Source organism: Pundamilia nyererei, unplaced genomic scaffold (assembly GCF_000239375.1).
Source record: "Pundamilia nyererei isolate P.nyererei 1_Seehausen unplaced genomic scaffold, PunNye1.0 scaffold00001, whole genome shotgun sequence".
Taxonomy (NCBI): Eukaryota; Metazoa; Chordata; class Actinopteri; order Cichliformes; family Cichlidae; genus Pundamilia; species Pundamilia nyererei.
The window spans coordinates 11,720,737-11,736,311 of record NW_005187402.1 but is presented as its reverse complement, the minus strand read 5'-3'; the positions used below and the strand labels follow the sequence as shown (position 1 = coordinate 11,736,311).

Below are 15,575 nucleotides of genomic sequence, written 5' to 3'. Positions count from 1 at the left end.
TTAATGAAAGGCATAATGAAAAAGTGAGAAGTAGCATTTTTTCAACTGGAATCGACTTCATAAAAAATGAACATTTCATATCAGCTAAAGTAGAACCTAAAGTAGCAGGTTTTGTAAGGCCCAGGCTTTTAAATAGGAAAGGCATACTCATTTTAATTTAAACAATTATTTACAATACAAATATAAAAATACATTTTTCATCATTAATTAGAGAAAAATATGTATGTTTATTATAACACTCCTGAAATGCTTGTGATTGGGGTGCTGTTAGTGTGCATCTATTCCCCACAATTAACAAAGTGTCACCTTTCACTTTACAGCTGAGGGATTTCCTTTAGCTTCATATATCACACTGGTAATGTCTTATTGGAATTTGATGCAATATGGCCCTTTTCCAGAAAGATGGCAGCCACACAAAGCACAGCACAGGGCTTTTATACACCACGAAAAGAAACCCCTGCAGTTTCTGCTGCAAGTACATGCTCACAGTGGAAACACTACTCTTAACTCGCTGAAACACCGCGTCAGGATGTTAAAAGCTGTGCGCTTTAGTTTTGCCATGATAAAATATTTAATAAGGCCTTTTGCTTCCCATGCACCTGAATATTACACCGATCATCATCTATGGCAGAACGGCTGACAGAAAGAGACGCAGCTGCGGTGAAATCAGCCGCTTTGAACCCTTCAGGACTTTAATAAGGCAGCGAGTTACTTTATTTTGTGTCATTTTAATAACACAATGATTATCTCAGTGCCATTACCTGAGCCAGGAAGCATACTATTTCGGTGTCACGTATTCAGATTAGATCGGCTCCGTCGATTAGGGGATGTTATAAAAAGTTCCAGATGGTAGATGCGAGAGACACGTCAGCTTTTAATGAAAGGATAGAAAATGAGCTTTGGCTATTTAGGATGCCTGAGGCTGGTTTACTGTGCAGTGAATGCTGTACAGTTAAATCTACAATATCCCCTTTGGATTACAATACAAATATCAGAGGTTGCTTTTTTCTTGTCTTTGTGGTGCAAATGTGCAGGCTGAAACAGCCCTCAGATTACTGCCAGGGTTTCTTGGATAGGTTCAACATGGCACAACATGGTACCAAGCAGGCCACCTGTTATCTGCACTATGAAAAAGAGGCTCTGAATATTATCAGAATTCCGGCATCCTTTTGCTCGTTGAAGACCTGACTGCACAGAAAATTTACTTTCTTGAGCAAGGACAAATGATCTTTAATACTAATGCCCAAAACACTGAAAATTGAATTTCAGTATGGAACTTGAATCCCTGTAATTACATTTCTATTATATGACATTAGTATAGCAATTTTAGTGCCTCAGTCTAGTTTTTATTCAAATTCACACAAAGCAAAAGAAATGTTCAAAATGCCACAAATGATTGAAAAAAATCCATTAAAACTGAACTTCACATTACTGTCAAGTGGTGTGCGTGAGAGAGGCAACACAGAAAGGACAGAGGGTGGATTAATTTACACAGACTTCAATATTTTATTTACAGATGAATCATTGACATTTTATCTGTTGGCCTAGGTAGGTTGATGCTATATTTTTCTATCATTTTGAACCATTTTTTTTTATCCAGACTTGTGACAGGTTGTGTTACTGCTGAATGCGTTTATTTTCTCTCCGTTTAAAAACAAGAATCAAAATGTATTCCTGTAGAAGTCATATCCAAATAAAACACGATTTTTTTTCTAAAAAAAAAAAAAAAAGTGGGGGTAAAGGAAGAAAGGAAGTAAGCCAAGTGAAGAACAGGTTGTGAGGACAGTAACTGAAGATTGCCTGGATTTTGGGTCAATTGCCAACAGCTGAAGAGGGTGAAACATGGCATGAAAATGAATATGGCTACTGTGTGAACACCTTTTGACACTTGATGAACTGATTTCTAGAACACGGAATAAGCTGATGCACGCATTCTGCATTTACTTTGTTGCATTTTGTGACTTTCCCCTCAATTTTATGTCCAATTAAAGCACTGTTATTGCCCTGAAAACTCCCACAATAAAACAAATATGTCTATGATTGTAATTAGATACTTCCAGTAACTCATTCTCAAAATCCTAATATTACACCTCAAATTATAAATTCTCTGTTCAGCAATCTATGCTGTTAGAAATGACGCCAACATTACTACGTTTTTATTTTGGGATAGTGAAGGGATTAAGGTATGGTTTGGAAACAGTGCAAGAAAGTTTTGACCGAGTCTCCAATTTAAAAGTTCAGAATCTCAGCTTAATCCTTGTCCAGAAAAAACAGCCCAAATGTGCGTTAAATCAGGACCAGGTCCAAAAGAGCCCCTCCCCTAAATGGCTTGACTCTCTCCCACCAAAGTTTTCACAAATTAAAGTAAAATGCACTGCATAAGCAAGGATAAGCTGCTGTCAGCTGCTTCTTGCACAGAGCCAGTAAGAGCTGGGAGATTGGCGGATGTGGGCGGGGTCTTAAGTCTGGCATTTGCTTCAAAGGTGGTGAGGTGTGATTGAATTTCTGATTGTAGCTCTGAGTGGAATGTTGAATGAATTCAGAAACCAGAGATAAGAGCTCACAGAGCGGCTGATTGGAGTGTTGTACAGCAGATGGTGACGTGTGCAGATGAGAGATGAAACACAGAGGGGATAAAGGCGGGGCTGGAGAAGAGGGCGAGTGTAGATGTGAGGAGTCCACTTTAAAACAGAGGGTACATTAAGGGAAGAGACGCCTTCAGACAGTGGGAATTCGAGAGAGAGAGGATGTGTTTGGTAGGAAGGAGAGATTGGGATTAAGTGGAAGATGAAGGAGGTGCCAGAAGTACTCAGTTACTGAGCAGCAGCTCTGTCGCCGTCTCCACATCCCAGGATTTCGACGACAATGCCACTATTACTGCATTCTGCGGAGGAAAACAAAACCAGTCACACATGCTGATTTATTCTGCGAGAGTTTCACATCGCGATTCAAAGCAGGAGAGACAAGATTTCGAGACGCTTACTTTTTCAAAGCCCATGGCACAGAGTTTGTCTATTTTGCGTGTGTACTCCGGACTGGAGACGGGAGCGCCTGCGTAGACGTGAGACCAGAGTCTCGCTGTCTGTTTAAACATCTCTGGATTCTGCTTGTACTGCGCGGTAAAAACAAATGGAAAAAACAGCTTTACATTTGAATTAAAATAATGCACACCACCCTCCATAACAGAAACTCTTGTATATAGGTCATCAATGCCAAGAGAAGAATTATCTAGATTTGAAACATTTAAAAAGCACCATGTTGGCATTGTGTTAAGAAATTAAATATTCAGTGTCACAATTAACATATATTTTGGGGCTAGTGCTATAGTCACTCTTCTGTACACAACAAATTACTAACATGATAATTCAGGGCCAGAGGAAGTGGTAGAGCTGTACTTTGCCAGGTAGCCAATTCTGCCAAGCGCTCTGTTTCCATGCTGTGTAGGCATTATTCAGCTGAAATTTAGAGTGTAGATTTCGCATCACTATAAACTATTAACAACGAAGCTGCTAAGTGAATAAGACATTAGACGCAGGTTCCTGTTAATACAATTTCTTTTCTTTCTTTTTTGGGGTGGGGGGGATTGGAAACTTTTGGTAATACCCAACAATGGTGAGGACATTTATCTCTTGCTCTCTAGAGGATCCGTATCAATACTTGCAAAAATGCATTTTCAGCATTTACCTCAAACAGCAAGAAAACAACTTCTCTTTGAAGCTAATCCAACTAACATGTAGAGGATTGTTGCTGGTGAGGAGAGCCAGGTCCCTAGCTATGAAGTTTCAGTTTCTAAAGTCGATTTAGGTTAGCAGAAGTATGATCAGGATGCTTGTCCTTTTAGGTGTGTGTACTGACAATCACCAAGTTATGTCTCCCAGGGCCACCAGCATAATCATTTGCCATCAGCTCTGCTTACTAGACTTCTTTCTCTGCCAGTTCCACTTCCTCAAAATTGAAGGTTAAGCACCTCTATCAAAATAGAAGCATTCGAGTATGCACCACAGTGCAAAGGTGAAGGAGGCAGGAATGTAGTCATGATGAAGCAGCGCAGTATGTCACGCTTTTTTCAAGCAATACAATAATTCTAATCTCATGAATAAAATCGAAAAAACAAAAAACAAGACCACAAACTTCACGTCTGGTGAATGTTAAAACATGATTATTATTGAAATCGTTTGATGCAATTGTGGCTGGTAGATGGGTCGGGTAATAAAATGCATACAGGGAGCGCATTCATATCCCTTTAACACGCTTTGACGAGTCACCTATCCCACATGGTAATATGATTCTTGAAAGTTTACCCAGATGCACTTTAGAAGTTTTCTTTAGTCATAAACAATTTCAGGGAACTGATACTTCCGTTACTGTACATCACAGAAATTAATCTTTGCCATTGAAACTGGTGTACTATAAGAGACGATCAACTTTGAAACGCTTTTTAGTGTAAACTTAAAAAAGAAAAACTCACTGTTGTGATATACATATCAAAAACATTTATACCACTCCTCTTATTTAACCTCATTTCATTACTTTGTTTCTCATTGGAGTGCATTTTGTTCACCAAAGGATAAATTAACTGTACAAGTGATTAGTAACAGTAGGTTTAGTAATGTGCTCAGAGTAGGATTGCATTTGTTAACTAAGTTAACTATAAAACTGGAATAGCTGGTGAAGGAACATACCTTCCAAAGATTATAGGCTGGATGCCATTGCTACACTGATTACTAGAAAATGAAATCTTTTAAAATAAAAAGACAAGACACTGCCCACTAACCTCTCACAGGATCGCAGGATAATGCATTTCCTACACTTAAAAAATAACTGCGATCAACTTTGAAGGGATCAACTGCCAAGTTTTACAGGGTTTGGCTGCCATTTACCTTGTATGGGAAGAATAAAAGTATTTGATACAAAGCCAAAATAATGTAAAGTCCAAGGGCTTGGGAGGCCTTTTTTCCCCTCCTTTTCTCTAAAAAATCCCAGTAAATTACAGAGTATTAGGGCCACATTAAGAAAATACCATTTTGAGAAAAAACAAAGCCTATATGTGGAGATTAGAGCATGGCTGCTATACCCTCTACAAGGTGGATTAGAGAGTTAGTGAAATCATATTACAGAATCAGTTACACAAAATTTTCTTTCAGCACATAAACAAAAAGAAATCTCCACATTTTGACTTTTTCTGGATACAATTTCATTTCTTCTTAAAATTTTGACTGTATTCCCAAAATGATCATGTTTTATAATACTCTGTTTTTGGTAGCAAACTTTATTTACTATGACAACCAAAAAAGAAACTAAACCTACATGCAGTATTGGTATACCACTGAACATTGCTCAACCAGTAAGAAAACACCAAACTGTGTATTTGAGGGAAGAATCCAGGGCTTCAAACTGTAAAGCTAACACAAGTGGCTAAAAACAAAACTGATATATTCTGAACACACTCTGCACTGCAAGTGATCAGAAGGTGCAGAATCAACCAGGCCTCAAAGTACGTAGCTAAATAGTTAAATAGAACGCTACAAAATTACACAATGACCCCACATTTTTTCAATTTTCAGTATAAATAACATACTGCATATATATCAGCCAGATTACAGCAATACTGTAGTACTGTTAGTCACTATGAGGCACGTCTGTAGTATGGTATACATGTGAATACATATTTAGTAACAATTGCTAGTAGAGATGCATCATGTTCAAGCAGGAAAAGAAGTGAAAACATAAATACACACCCACCTGATTAGCTACCACAGCATCCTGTGGATCATCTGGTTCTGCGGCTGCCAGTAAGGCTTGTAATGACAAGAGAACTGTCCTCAGTGTCATAGCTGCCGCCCTGAAATGACATGCACGCAGTTTTTAAAGCAACCACTATTCATAGTACCTATACACCGTGGCCTCTGACACTTGCAAGTTTTCTTAGAAGGCCTAAATATTATGACTAAAAAAAAAAAAAAATGCATTAAACAATCTTTTATTTAATCCTATTTATATCTAGTCATTTTCCCAAAATTACCATCCAAAAGCTTTGTGCTAATTTCAACTGTTGATCATGTAGGCATTAGAAGCAACCTGCAGTTGGCCTTAAATTTCACAAAATATTTCATAATGGATGTCTGACAGATGAAGAATGTCAAGAATCTTGGAGCACATTTACTCACCACTGGTCTTTAAGAATGTCCAGACATATTGCACCTGTGACTGAGCTGATATTGGGATGCCAGATCTTCGTGATAAACCGAACCTGAGATGAGAAAAACGCAGAAGAAAAGCATTGCTGGATTCTTACAGTAAATGAGAACTTCTGAGGGGAATACTTTCAAGAGTATTTCATACTGTATGAGAAGGAGACATACCTTGGGTGGATTGAATGGATACGTCTCTGGGATTTTAATTTCTAGTTGATATCTACCTCCTGGAAGAAAATAAGGGGATATCATAGAGAACAATTCAAGCATTTAAAGAGTTTGGCAGACTTCAGGATCAACCTTTTCTCAGTGATGATAAATATCACAAAAGTTATGCAGCCATGTATTCACGAGAGCCCAGAGCGTGTCCCCCAAAGCTCCTCACCTTCATATGGCGTGTCAGGTGGCCCTGCTATCTCTCCTTTAAGTTCTGTGAAGTTTTCGTCCACCAGGTCCACCTTTATCTGGTTTTTGCTAGTCTGAAAGGTGGAAAACCAAATGTGCGTTATGGCTTAAGTAGAAAAGGAAAACGCAAGGTGTTAAGTCACCAAATATAAAACAAGACTATGCAGCACAAGTTAACACCCCCCACAAGCGTTAACTAAAGTTGATCAACTTGTTGCGCAAATCCTTTGGATTTAGGTTTGATATACACACTAATCTAAATAGGGAAGAGCTTGTACAGGGTAAATGTGCAAAGAACACCTTCAATAAAACATGCGGACACCACCTTACACTCTTTGCTATGGCTATCCCGATTAGCTTTACTATCACAGAAGGCATGGTAAGTTACCGAGTACTGCTAGCAACAAGAAGTTGTGGATGATTTAATGCGGTCATGCTTCCAAATTGGAGCAAAAGTTAATTTCTTGGCTTTATCTTCCACGCTGTGGTGTATTAATAACTATCGGCGAGGCTGCTAGCTCAAGCTAGCAGTTCGGTGATTAGCAGTCTGACAGCTGAGCCAGCGACGCGTCACTCTCATTCAGCCCCCGCAGTCACGGAAAGAGGAAAGAAAAGAATTAAAGCCACAGCTTCGAGTGGCAAACATGACAACCCACCTCTTCACTTTTAAGCACTTCCTTGAATTCCCGTTTTATCCTCTGAACTGCGATGTTAGCCATGGCTCACCCGTGTTCCCGTCCGGCTTGGGCCTCGTCGCCGTCCGACCTGACTAACGTAAGCTAAAGCTAGCTTGCTCTGCCTACAGTACCTTTGCACGTTTTAAATACACTCTGAAAAATAACAACAGGAAGGCTGCTGGCCGCCGAGCGCCGTCAGTCCTCGCTATTTATACAAAGTTATAATTCGCCAAAATGTCTCAACGTCTGTCTGTCATCTCAAATGTATAAGAACACAATGGTTGGGGCTACTGAAAACATTTTAATACCAAACTGCATGCAGTCTGGAGGAGAGGGGTCATGTGATCAGTATTGCCATCCCGAATCCCTTCTGCTATTGGTTCATCGGCTTACAATGAATATATTAGGGTGTTCGTGGGGGGCATGCATTTACGGTTACATTTAATCAGTAAAATGTGATAACTTCCTTTTAGTCAAAATTGACAACTCTGCTGTTGGTAACTATTACTGTTAAAGCACCACATGCAGTATGAAAACTGCCTCTAACACATTACAGAAATGAGGAGGTGTTTTCATCTGATGATCAGAGCAAAGCTCTTATGCATTTTGGCGACACAAACATCTGCGTAGAAAAAGTGTAGAAAGAATAAAAAACAAAAATGAAACAACTAAAAGGCCACTGTGGCCATTCAGATGTGATCCTGCTTAGCTGTATTCTAATTCTGCTTTTAGAGTTAGTGGGAAGAAATCCTAAGGATATCAAATTGTGTCAGGAATTAGAATCTCTTAATATTTGGCTTGAGGAAAATAAGCTGTCACTTCATCTGAGGAAGACCGAAAATATTCTTTTTACTAATAACTCAAAACTTAACAAAGTTATAAACCAATCAGTCAAATGTAACTTGTTTGAAATGAGCCAAACGAATAGTCCAAAGTACCTAGTACCATAATTTATCAGAAACAAGATCGTTACATCTTTTATTTAAAAAAAAAAAAAGAAGTGATTTTTATATAGGAACATTAAAAAATATATGTTTATTAATGAGAAGGAAAATGCTATGCTCCGTTTTGGTCAAATCGGACTTTCATTATATCTTCAGAAAAGAGTTAAAACCCAGTTAAAATCAGATCAAAATTAACTACTATGTTATAGTCTTAAATATCTGCATCAGCAAACCTTTACAGACTAACATGGCTAAATGCTGTAATCAGGGTGGAATACTTATCTTTAATCTTCATGTATAATATTGTATATGTATGTATATATATATAATAACACCAAAAGTACCCCACTGTGCTTTTGTGACTTTTTTGTCAGTTAAACTGCGCTGTGCAGCAATCAGACACAAACCCCATTCTGCAGCCACACTGCTTTATCACAGGACACACATGAGAAATATGCATGTTTTTTAAACAAATAACAGAGAAGTGTTTCATAGTGTTTCATCATACCTGCAAACAGTCACACTAGGGGGCATCATTGCCCCATGAACATCCAGTCTATGAAAAAAACATGTTATAATAAATGCCTTTGTTGTCTTATGAAAAGAAAGCCACTTTTATAAAACTGATTGGTGATTTGAGATCATGTTTTTATTAGATTTTATTGTTATAAGATGTTTTGCACTGGTGTGTTTTCTCATATTTGTTTATTATAAAACATAGAGCTGACGTAATCACTTACGTAAGGTTATAAAAAAGTCACACATGCCCTAGCTTCTCACTGCAACAGTCATTAAATCTGTTGCCATTTTACAGTCTTTTAAATATGTAGAAACAATAAAACAAAATAGCTTCACAAAAAATAATTCTGAAAATATTGGGATGTTGTGTAAAATGTAAATAAAAACAGAATGCAATGATTTGGCAATATCCGACGTTTAAACTGAGACACTTTACAATTTTGTGAAAATGCAACAAGTCCCAAAAAGTTGGGAGAGTGACAACAAAAGGCCGGAAAAATAAGTGGTACCACTAAGAAACAGGTAGAGAAACATGATACAACTGTTTAACTTCATTGGCAACAGTTAAGTAACATGACTGGATATAAAAAGAACATCTTAAAGTGGCAGTTTCTCAGAAGTAAAAATGGGTAGAAGTTCACCACTCTGGAAAAGAACTGTGATTACAAATTGTGGCACAATTTCAGAATATTTTTCCTCAAGGTAAAATACATAAAGTTTTGAATATCTACTGATTTATACTACATATCATCAAAAGATTCAGAAAATTTGGAGAAATCCCTATGTGCAAGAGACAAGACCCGTGATCTTCACATATCCAATAGTATTGTATTGTTGTCAGCTCTCAGTTTAAAAAGCCTGCATCTCATATGGTATGAAAGTGTATTAGTGCGTATGGAAAAGTACCATCAAACAAGAAAGGTATATACAGTTTTATGGCAACATATGATCCCGTCCAGATGACGTCATGCCTTGCATATTTCAGCAAGACAATGCTATATCAGACATGAATGGGACAATATTCCTCTCCTAAATGATGAACAGCTGGTCTTCTCGATTTCTAGATCTTAATGGACTGTTAAATATTTAATATATTTCCTGTGCTCTGCTGTGAATAAAACTTATGAGATTTGCAAATCATTGCATTCTGCTTTTATTTACATTTTACACAACTAATCACACATTCGTCACATGAGCAGAAACAGACACAAATGGAGCGTACACAAGTCGTTGCCCTTCCCAGTCAGTGAGCCACAGGGTTTTTTATGACACACGAATGAGTCAGTCTTTCCTAGTGTTATCGCTTTACACCAGGTGGACACAAACACACTCCTTCCTTTCTTCTCCTCCTGCTCAACCCAACTTTCGCTTTTCCTCTGCCATGTCTTTGGTTTCTTTTGGTGACTATGACAAAAACCACTAGCGCTGCCAGCATTGCAGCTGTTATTAGGAGGCACCCCCCAAAAACCAGCATTGCTTTGTTTGTGAACATCCATGCGCATATAGAGCAAGGCTCATGCAGCTCGCTAAACCTGCAGGGCTGCACTGAGTCATTGTTAGGGGATCCGCTGAGAGCAATGATTTCTCTGTACACATTAATGGAGGCTTTGGCTTTGGATTGGTGTTGGGCTGAGGTGAAGAGGCCATACTGCGGTACGTGTCGATCTTGGAGTTTCCACACGTAGAAGCCGTGCAAGTTGACTCCATCGAGATGGTAAGCTGCAAAGAAATAGAAATATAACAACAGAAAAGTAAGATGTATACTTTATCTAAAAAACACGGCTTTTATTGTGTTAGAAAACTACACTGCTTCCATGTGCAAATACAGGTGAGTCATAAAGGGCAGTGCCATAAAGGGCAATATGGCCTTTATGGCACTGTTTGTCCTCGTCCCTCGTTTCTGCTTTTATGGTTTTCATGGTTTCTCAGTATATAAAGCATTTTATAGTAGGAAGCAATAAGGTCATTAAGCCTGTATCACATGTGGAACTGTATCTCTGTCTCAACATCCTGAACACTGCAGACTCTATTTTGATTCTTGCCAAATATTGTTACACAACACATCCTGGACTGAGGTAGAAAATTGTCTAAAATGTTTGCCCTACCTTTGAGTGCCTCCTGCAGGTAACTCCTTAGGTAGTGTTGCCGGAGTTTATCCTCAACAGGAGCCTGATCGTCAATCCCACTCCCGGTGACAATGATAGGTATAGCTCCATCATACCTCTGGCTAACCCACTTTAGCATCTTACGCAAGCCCCATGGCACAATAGCTTGCCGCAGGCTAGAAGAGGGCCACGTTGGATCAGAAAGAATCAGACAGTCATGATCAGGAGGTGGTTTCTGCTGAAAACTGTCCTGTGTGTGGGAACGCGGGGAGACCAAACGGGTAGTAAAATGGTTTAGTGCGATAAAACTCAAGGCCCCTCTCAGTTCCTCTCTCTCAGTCTCAGTAAAATTAGGAAGAGGAGATCCAGGAAGGCCCATTACTCGAGCTCTCTCTTCTAGATACGTTCTCATTTCTTGTGGGTAGTCCCCCATGTTGTGCTTCTCCTCACGTCTAGTCCCCAACAATGGGTCTAAGAAGCGACCAAGTTCAAACAGAAGGAATCTTTCTGCTGCCACTGTGTGTGACTCCAGGAAGGGGTTAGCAGGTTTGGCCCAGTCAGCATGTAGTGCTAACGATACCAGTCCTTGCTGTTGACTGTAATGTTCCTTCTCATATAACCTCCAGGCTTTTGCATGAGCCAGAAGAAGGTTATGAGCTGCCAGATGCTTGTCTTCCCCACTCGAATAAACGTCTACAAGTCTGTTTGGCTCATTAATAGTGATCCAGTTCTGAACCCAGGGACCCAGCTCCTGGTAACAAAGTGCTGCATATTCCTGAAAAGCGTTCACTGTGCTGTAATTGAGCCAACCACCTGAGGCATGCAGCGGCACAGGTAAACCCAGATTTGGAGATCGGTGTGTTGGGTAATAAATAACCACAAGAGCCTCGAGATCCCGCTTCTTGAGTTCGGTCACGATACAGCGGTAGTACCTTTGTAAAAGTAAAGAGTGTAGACACAGAGAGACTGATTCAGGCAAAGTAAGTGCGTATGAAATCGAAATTGCTCTGTCAATAACTGGGGTGTGACTCAGGTAAAGTTACAGGTATAACATGAATTGTGTTATTTGAATTGTCACTGTGTGTGTGTGTGCGCATCTTTACCTCAGAGCTTCTGTGTTTACATTAGAGAGGTCTCCTTGGGGTAAAATCAGAGACCAGTTTAGAGCGAAGCGATAGTGAGATGCCCTTGTCGATTCCAGCAGGTTAAGATGATCACGGATAGCCAAATAGTCTGTGCACTGTGCTCGCCTGGTCTGGAGCTTCACCCCTGGGACCTGATGCAACGATCCGTCACCTGTCAAGTTCCAACTGTACAAATGAGGGTCAGTAAACTGTGGGGAGAAAGGGTAGAAGTTGACCTACAAAAACAAAACAAAACAATACAATTAAAATGTGTTCTTTAGGCGTCCGGAGCATTGTTGAACATCTTCCATAGCTGATAATCATAAAGTCTTGTTACCTGTAAAGTGGAGTCTGCAATACCCCAGTGAAAGTTGCAGGGGAAATAGCCTTTCACCTCTTGCGAGGTTTCATCACTTGGGAAGCCATTATCATTAACTATTTCTCTGTAGTACTGAGCGGTGCTCTTGGGGCTCCTAGTTCTGTTTGGTTGGCTGAAGTCCACATAGAAAAGGCCTCGTCTAATACTATACCCATAATTCCACTCAAATCCATCCACTAAAGACCAGGCCATGTATCCAAACACCCGTACACCGTCAAGCTTAATGGCTATGAAAGAAAACAAAGTAATAATAGAGTAAGATAGACAAATGTTTGTGTCTCAATGACTTTATTGTCTAACTCATATTTATTTGTTCTTCCCAGCGTTCTGCTTACCTCGCAAGACTTGGTTGATAAAGCTTTTCATCAGATAGATGCCCACTGTGTCTTCCTTTCCTACAGTGGCTTCAGAGAACCAGCCTCCCTCAGCTACTAAGACACTTGGATTCCCATATTCCAGCTTTATCCAGCCCAGGAGTCGTCTTAGGTCTGGGGTCACCGTCTGCCCGTAGCTGATTACGCTCTGCCCCAAACGGAGGTTGTTAGGCCCGAAGGATAGGGCGAAAAAGTCAGCTGTCTTCTGCACCCAGAGCTTCTCTTCAGGGGTGAATGCAGGCAGAAGAGCCCCAAGCTTGGTTTTTAAAGAGACTGGGTAGTCCCCATCACCAAAGATGGGACTGGCAAACCAGCCCAGTGCTGCCTCTATTGACTCCTGACAGAGCTCAGCACTTGCATCAATGGCTTTGCCTCTTTGAGGTTCCACCCAGTGGGAGCCCAAAACAATGGACACTTTACCCTTCTGAGTTGTGCGGAAGTTGGCGTTGTAGGCATGCCATGCTTTAGCGTGAGCCTGGAAATAACAGCAGACACATTAGTGTGATGTTTTTAGTTTTGTTGTTTTTTTTCCTGAACATATTCACTGTAAAATAAACTTATTTGACTCAGCAAAATTTACTGTGTCTCTATGAAAAGCACAGGTATACATAACATAGTTAATTCTGGATAAGGAGAGGGAAAATGAGAGGTAAGAGAGTAATTATGAAAACAATTACATATAAATGGTTATTTTATTTGAAATTTTTTTGGTTTTGTTTGCTCACTGGGCGCTGCAGGTACACCATCTGTGCTTGTTTGCGTAAACTGAAAGTGATTATTAATGAGGCATGTCTCCCCGACTTCCTGACACACACCATTTCTCTCCAGTAGACAAGTGCTGATGTGGTGGACTTTGACCGCAGTGTCTCTTTAACTGTCGTGTTTATCACAAGCCTATCAATATAAATAAAATTGACGAGCCATCAAGGAGATAAAACAAAAACAAAAAAAAACAAAGCAAGCAGCCAGGTTTTGCACTTGTTTGCACTAGTTTTATACGCCCTGACCAATTTGATTGTATTAAAATGAAATATCAGGGCTTTCTTGCTTCACTGTCCTCTGACCTAAAATCACTCGAGCAATATACAGATTCACTGTCTATCGTAAAATGATAAAGCTGTGAGAGTTCAAAGTTTACACAGTTTGTGTATGTTTGTAACTGGAGATATTCTTCATATCGCTGGCGTTGCAACCAAAACAGATGAGGAACACGAAGAGTAAAAATTACATACTTGTGAGAAATTTGACAAAATCTGCTAGGTCCCCATGTGTAACTGACCTTTATCAGATTGTGTGCCACAGTAAGAGAGGTGGCAGGTCCCCCTTTTTCTCCAGGAGCATGGACTCCTGTCCCGTATCCCTGTACAGCCACCAGGTAGGGATTATGCATTGTGAGCCAATACCTAACACGACTCCCAAAAGTGTGGAAACAAAAAGTAGCATACTCCTCGAAAAGTTCCACCATAGTTTCGTTCTTCCAGCCTCCATAATCCTCTTGCAGCACCTGTGGCAGGTCCCAGTGATGGAGAGTGACGATGGGCTCAATTTTCTTTTCCAGAAGCCTCTCTATGAGGTAGCTGTAATGCTTCACAGTAGCAGTATTGGGCTGACCTCTGGCATTTCCATCAGGAAAGAGTCTGGGCCAGGAGAGAGAAAAAGAGTATGACCTTACACCTAGATACTCCAATGCTTTCACATCTTCTTCCCATCTGTTGTAGCTGTCACTTGCCACATTGGCAGCCTCTCTGTCCAAGCTGCCACTGACAGAGGAGTGGGTGAAACTGTCCCAAATTGAGGCACCTTTCCCATTCTGGTTCCAGGCTCCTTCTGTCTGGAAAGCAGAAGTTCCAGAGCCCCAGAGGAAGCCTAGAGGGAAGGTGTCATGTAGAAAAGATTGCCCTTTGAGTGTGGGATCCGGTTGGGGCTGCTGCCAAATATCCCTGCCCTTCCCAAGAGAGCAGGTTGCCTTGTTCCAAGAATATAAGGAAAACAGGAGAGAAGACAAGAGGAAGTGACATTTGGGCTGGTTCAGCATACTGAAGGTTTCTACCTTGATTCCAAAATCCACCTTAATGAGACAGCTGATGTCAGTCCGTCAGCGCACGTTTGAAAATAATGCATTCCTTTATGACTGATAAGAGATCCATAATGTGGGTGAAGAAGAGGCTGAAGTGATCAAAGCGAGCAGAGTGGAACATTTGAAGCTTCGAGGTTTTGCGCTCTCCATCTGACACCCTGCGTCCCTATCTCTCACTCCCAGTGTACTTCTGCTCCCACTCAACCCCTCCCTACCACATAACGTTCACACATACAAAGGTTGACTCATGTCCTCACATACTTGTTTTACTACCGAGGCCATTCCGGCTGATTAATTTAACCCGTCCTTCAAAAAGCGCTTGATTATTCTTGGATCTCAGCCAAATTAATAAAAAAAAAGAGTCATAATTCAACACAGCTAATAAAGATAATAGTGAGCTATCTTTCAAAGGGTGCATAGAGACTGACTCAGAGCTCTCAGGCACATGCTGATTGCTGTAAAGAACATTTGTGTCAATAATTAGCTTGTACTCTGATCTTAGCTTCATAAGTAAGACTTACTGCACATTACAAACACACACACTGTATTTTGTAATCACTTGCATTAGGGGATTTCAGCTTTCTAACAAATCAGCAACGGCACATTTTGACACATTTATTAAATAAGAGATAATCTTACACTGTGACGCTGAAAAAACAGGCTGTTTTCTGTTTTCTTACAGCCAGAAGCTTCTAATCAAATCAGTGTTCTTTTAGGATTTGATCAAACTGTGCCAGGTGGGATTAGTGACACTGGCTTATAAGACAATATTCAATT

General features: G+C 40.1%; 2 protein-coding genes across 2 annotated transcripts; both read right to left on the bottom strand.

Moving 5' to 3' along the window:
• Nucleotides 1-1,482: 1,482 nt before the first annotated feature.
• On the bottom strand, nucleotides 1,483-7,635 carry ube2ka (ubiquitin-conjugating enzyme E2Ka (UBC1 homolog, yeast)). Its single transcript, XM_005719900.1, has 7 exons — nucleotides 7,256-7,635; nucleotides 6,580-6,673; nucleotides 6,363-6,421; nucleotides 6,168-6,250; nucleotides 5,743-5,842; nucleotides 2,984-3,112; nucleotides 1,483-2,884 (listed from the first exon to the last, which is right to left on the bottom strand). The coding sequence occupies exons 1-7, from the start codon at nucleotides 7,316-7,318 to the stop codon at nucleotides 2,810-2,812; spliced, it is 603 nt and encodes a 200-aa protein (XP_005719957.1). The 5' UTR covers nucleotides 7,319-7,635; the 3' UTR covers nucleotides 1,483-2,809.
• A 2,401-nt stretch (nucleotides 7,636-10,036) lies between these two features.
• On the bottom strand, nucleotides 10,037-15,080 carry klb (klotho beta). Its single transcript, XM_005719960.1, has 7 exons — nucleotides 15,072-15,080; nucleotides 14,001-14,687; nucleotides 12,683-13,196; nucleotides 12,306-12,574; nucleotides 11,948-12,204; nucleotides 10,845-11,776; nucleotides 10,037-10,458 (listed from the first exon to the last, which is right to left on the bottom strand). Exons 1-7 carry the CDS (start codon nucleotides 15,078-15,080, stop codon nucleotides 10,037-10,039), a joined length of 3,090 nt encoding a protein of 1,029 aa, XP_005720017.1.
• Between the last annotated feature and the right edge of the window lie 495 nt (nucleotides 15,081-15,575).